Source organism: Etheostoma spectabile, chromosome 5 (genome assembly GCF_008692095.1).
Source record: "Etheostoma spectabile isolate EspeVRDwgs_2016 chromosome 5, UIUC_Espe_1.0, whole genome shotgun sequence".
NCBI classification, from domain to species: domain Eukaryota; kingdom Metazoa; phylum Chordata; class Actinopteri; order Perciformes; family Percidae; genus Etheostoma; species Etheostoma spectabile.
In genome coordinates, this window is record NC_045737.1 from 21,045,760 (window position 1) to 21,048,735 (window position 2,976).

At 37.2% G+C, this 2,976-nt stretch overlaps 1 protein-coding gene across 3 annotated transcripts in view; it reads right to left on the minus strand.

The window, feature by feature from the left end:
• slc23a2 (solute carrier family 23 member 2) overlaps window positions 1–2,976 on the minus strand; it is a 45,390-nt gene that overhangs the window by 12,436 nt on the left and 29,978 nt on the right. For all 3 annotated transcript variants that reach the window (XM_032515972.1, XM_032515974.1, XM_032515973.1), the window contains 2 exons: window positions 2,325–2,441; window positions 1,481–1,638 (listed from right to left, as the gene is read on the minus strand). In XM_032515972.1, coding sequence (XP_032371863.1) covers window positions 1,481–1,638; window positions 2,325–2,441 — 275 coding nt within the window. The remainder of the gene's footprint in view (window positions 1–1,480; window positions 1,639–2,324; window positions 2,442–2,976) is intronic.

The window sequence follows — 2,976 nt, forward strand, 5'->3', positions numbered from 1 at the left end:
TTTTAAACACAAAAAGTTTCTCGGAGCATTCCACTGAATGTTTGAGTAATCAATAAAAGGGTAAAAAAAGATAGGACAATGTTTGCTCACTATTGTCATCAAGGCATCAGTCAAGGACATGGAGTTGCTATCAAAAAGAACAGTGTCTTCCAGGGTTTATGTCTGAATGAGGTGAGATGATTTGGCTGTGGCATTAGCTGCCGCGGAAACAATGAGACACTCAGAATATGCTACGACATGATGGAATAATGATAATTCAATAATGAAAAATGAGTCAGAGTTAACCTCCCTGAGCTGTCCCTCTTTAATTAAAAAAAATACCACCTAATAACACCTCAGGCCAACATGACATGACATTAAAACACAGATCCAAGAGATGGGATAATGACAGGTAATGTCTCATGTCAGTTGATATTTTATTGGCCAGTGACGGGAGGGTTTGATATAACCCTCGGAGTTAAATCAGGTGAATCACTTGTTACGAAACACAAACCAGATCTCATTATGTATGCTTGAGAGCATAGAACAAAAGTGATTGTGAACCAGTGAGATCAAAAGATGTGTGAAAAAGAATGAACATCCCAAATGCAGGGAGAGGACTGAGTGGGGAAAAAAAAAGACAGGATTAAAAAATTGGCTAAAAGCAAGGACTAGGTTAATAGGCTGCCAACAAAGACAAGGCTGTGTGTTTAATTGACTATAGCTTGTCTAGAAGTGATGCAATAGTTGAACTGGTTTGTCACTCATTTGGTCTCAGAATGAGCTACTTTCTATTTTTACAAAAATAAACTGCAGTCATACAAAAGAAACAAGGAACATAAAATGTAACTCATCACATTCAGACTGAAAATATGCATACAAGACAACTGCTATAGAACAAAAATCTCCTTTAAAAAGTCAGAAATGTCTTACACCCTGCTTAATTAATCTATTATATATAGAAATTCAGAACTGACTGTTCTGAAGTTCTAGGGACCTACCAACCTACCAAGGACATGTAAGCATCTACTTAAACACACTCCAGAGTGAAATGAAGAGGACGGATGGAGAAAGTGGAACTTCATGTTGACAATGGCCTATTTCTTAAGTGGCACTTAGAGATGAGAGGGAGTAGAAGGAAGGGAATAAAAAAGGGAGGTGGTGAGAAAAGGGAAAGACAGAATACAATGCACGACTTAAAAAAAATTGCAGTTTACATTATGTATTGTAGGCACAAGTCTACTGTAAAAAATCCTCCATTCCCTGTGCAATAACTCCGCTTAATTTGCACATGTAATTTAGAATTTAAGGGATTGCATGCTGTAGCATTGTGAATTTTTGTGTTCTGTATATTATATGTATTGTACAAGAAACATTTTTGTATTTCTTGTTTTTGTACTTTTACATCTTGTACACCTGACTGCAAATCAAGTTTCCCATCTGGGATAAAAAAAAAGTGACTGGACTGAACCAAGTCCATGTGAGACAGTATTGTGTTTACCTGCAGCCCAGTGTGGTCTGTAGAAGAGTGGTGATTCCCACACAGAAGAAGATGGTCCCAATGAGCTGACTGGTGGCCCACTGATCAAAACCGACGCACATGGCCTCAGCAAGGAGGAACGGCACGGCAATAGTGCCACTGAAACATGTCAGATAGTGCTGCAAAAACAAAAGCCACAGAGTCAATGTGTAGATATGGGGGTGTGTCTATTGTTTGACCGTCCATACTTGGTACTGATTGTAAACTCCATAGTTACAATCTTTTAGGATGTTCCCAAAACTCCTGGAGCCAGACTATTCTGAGTAGTATTATGCCACATTATTCTACAATATGTGATGTTTGATGCAGATTTATCTACAGATGTACACTCAAATATATGTTTTCCCCCAATATCATAATAACAGATTTGAAGGATTGAATATGTGAATAAGTCCCTTTTATGTTTGGTGTTTTTGTTTTCCTATACAACACAGATGTATATAAGAACTTCTCAGCAGGATTGACTACAAGACAAAAGTCCAGTGTCCGATACAAACACATCGTGTTTACACAGTGAAGACATGAACCCACTGAACCACTAACATGATGACTACTGTGAGCAAAATACTATTTTCGTGTCTGGTGTCCAATTGTGTAATGAATATTGCTTATGTTAAGATGAAAAATACTACACTGAGATGACAAGTACAACCACAGTGAAAGAAATGACGAACTATGATTATACATGGTAGTGCATGTTTTTTTTTAGCTCATGGTGAGACATTTCCAGTTTAAACATATCTATGAAGAAATATATTGATGACTAATACACACTGTAAGTCAGCCATTCAGTTTGTAGAGTTACCTGTAAGCCCAAGAACACACACAGGTACCAAGGTGGGGTATCTTCAATCGTATAGATCATGTCCATCCTCTTTGCGTCCATACTATCGGTGCTGTCCAACGTCTCAGACATTGAGCTCTAAACACACAAAGAAACACATAAATTGTATCTTTATAAAATCACGTTTTCTCACTTTGACATTTATACTTTGTCCTGAACAGTTCACTTTGTGTAAAAGGGTAAAAATAATGTATTCTGGTATCATTTACTTAAGTGAAAGTACAGGAAAAATAAATGATAGAACAACATGTCTGAGCAAATATGAGGCAGGAAAATGTGAAACAAAAAAAACACATGACTTCATTCTCTCAAAGGAAAATGCACAGTCACAGTGACATCAAGAAGAGAAAGAAAAAAAGAAAAATGGAGACAGTTTGATGAGTCAGCACTGTTCTGTGCTTTTTGCAGTGGAAATAAGTTTGTGTTTCACTGTTTTCATACAAAGAACCAGTTAAATAGTGAAACATGCTAAGAAAGTGTTTTTTTTGTTTTTGTTTTGTTTTTAAGAGTAATTAAGGTATCTTTCGGGGTCAACCCCAATGATGTGCCTATGTCTTCCCCCCATCTCCCCTTTCACATCTAGCTGTCCCCTCCATTAAAAGGCGGAAATACC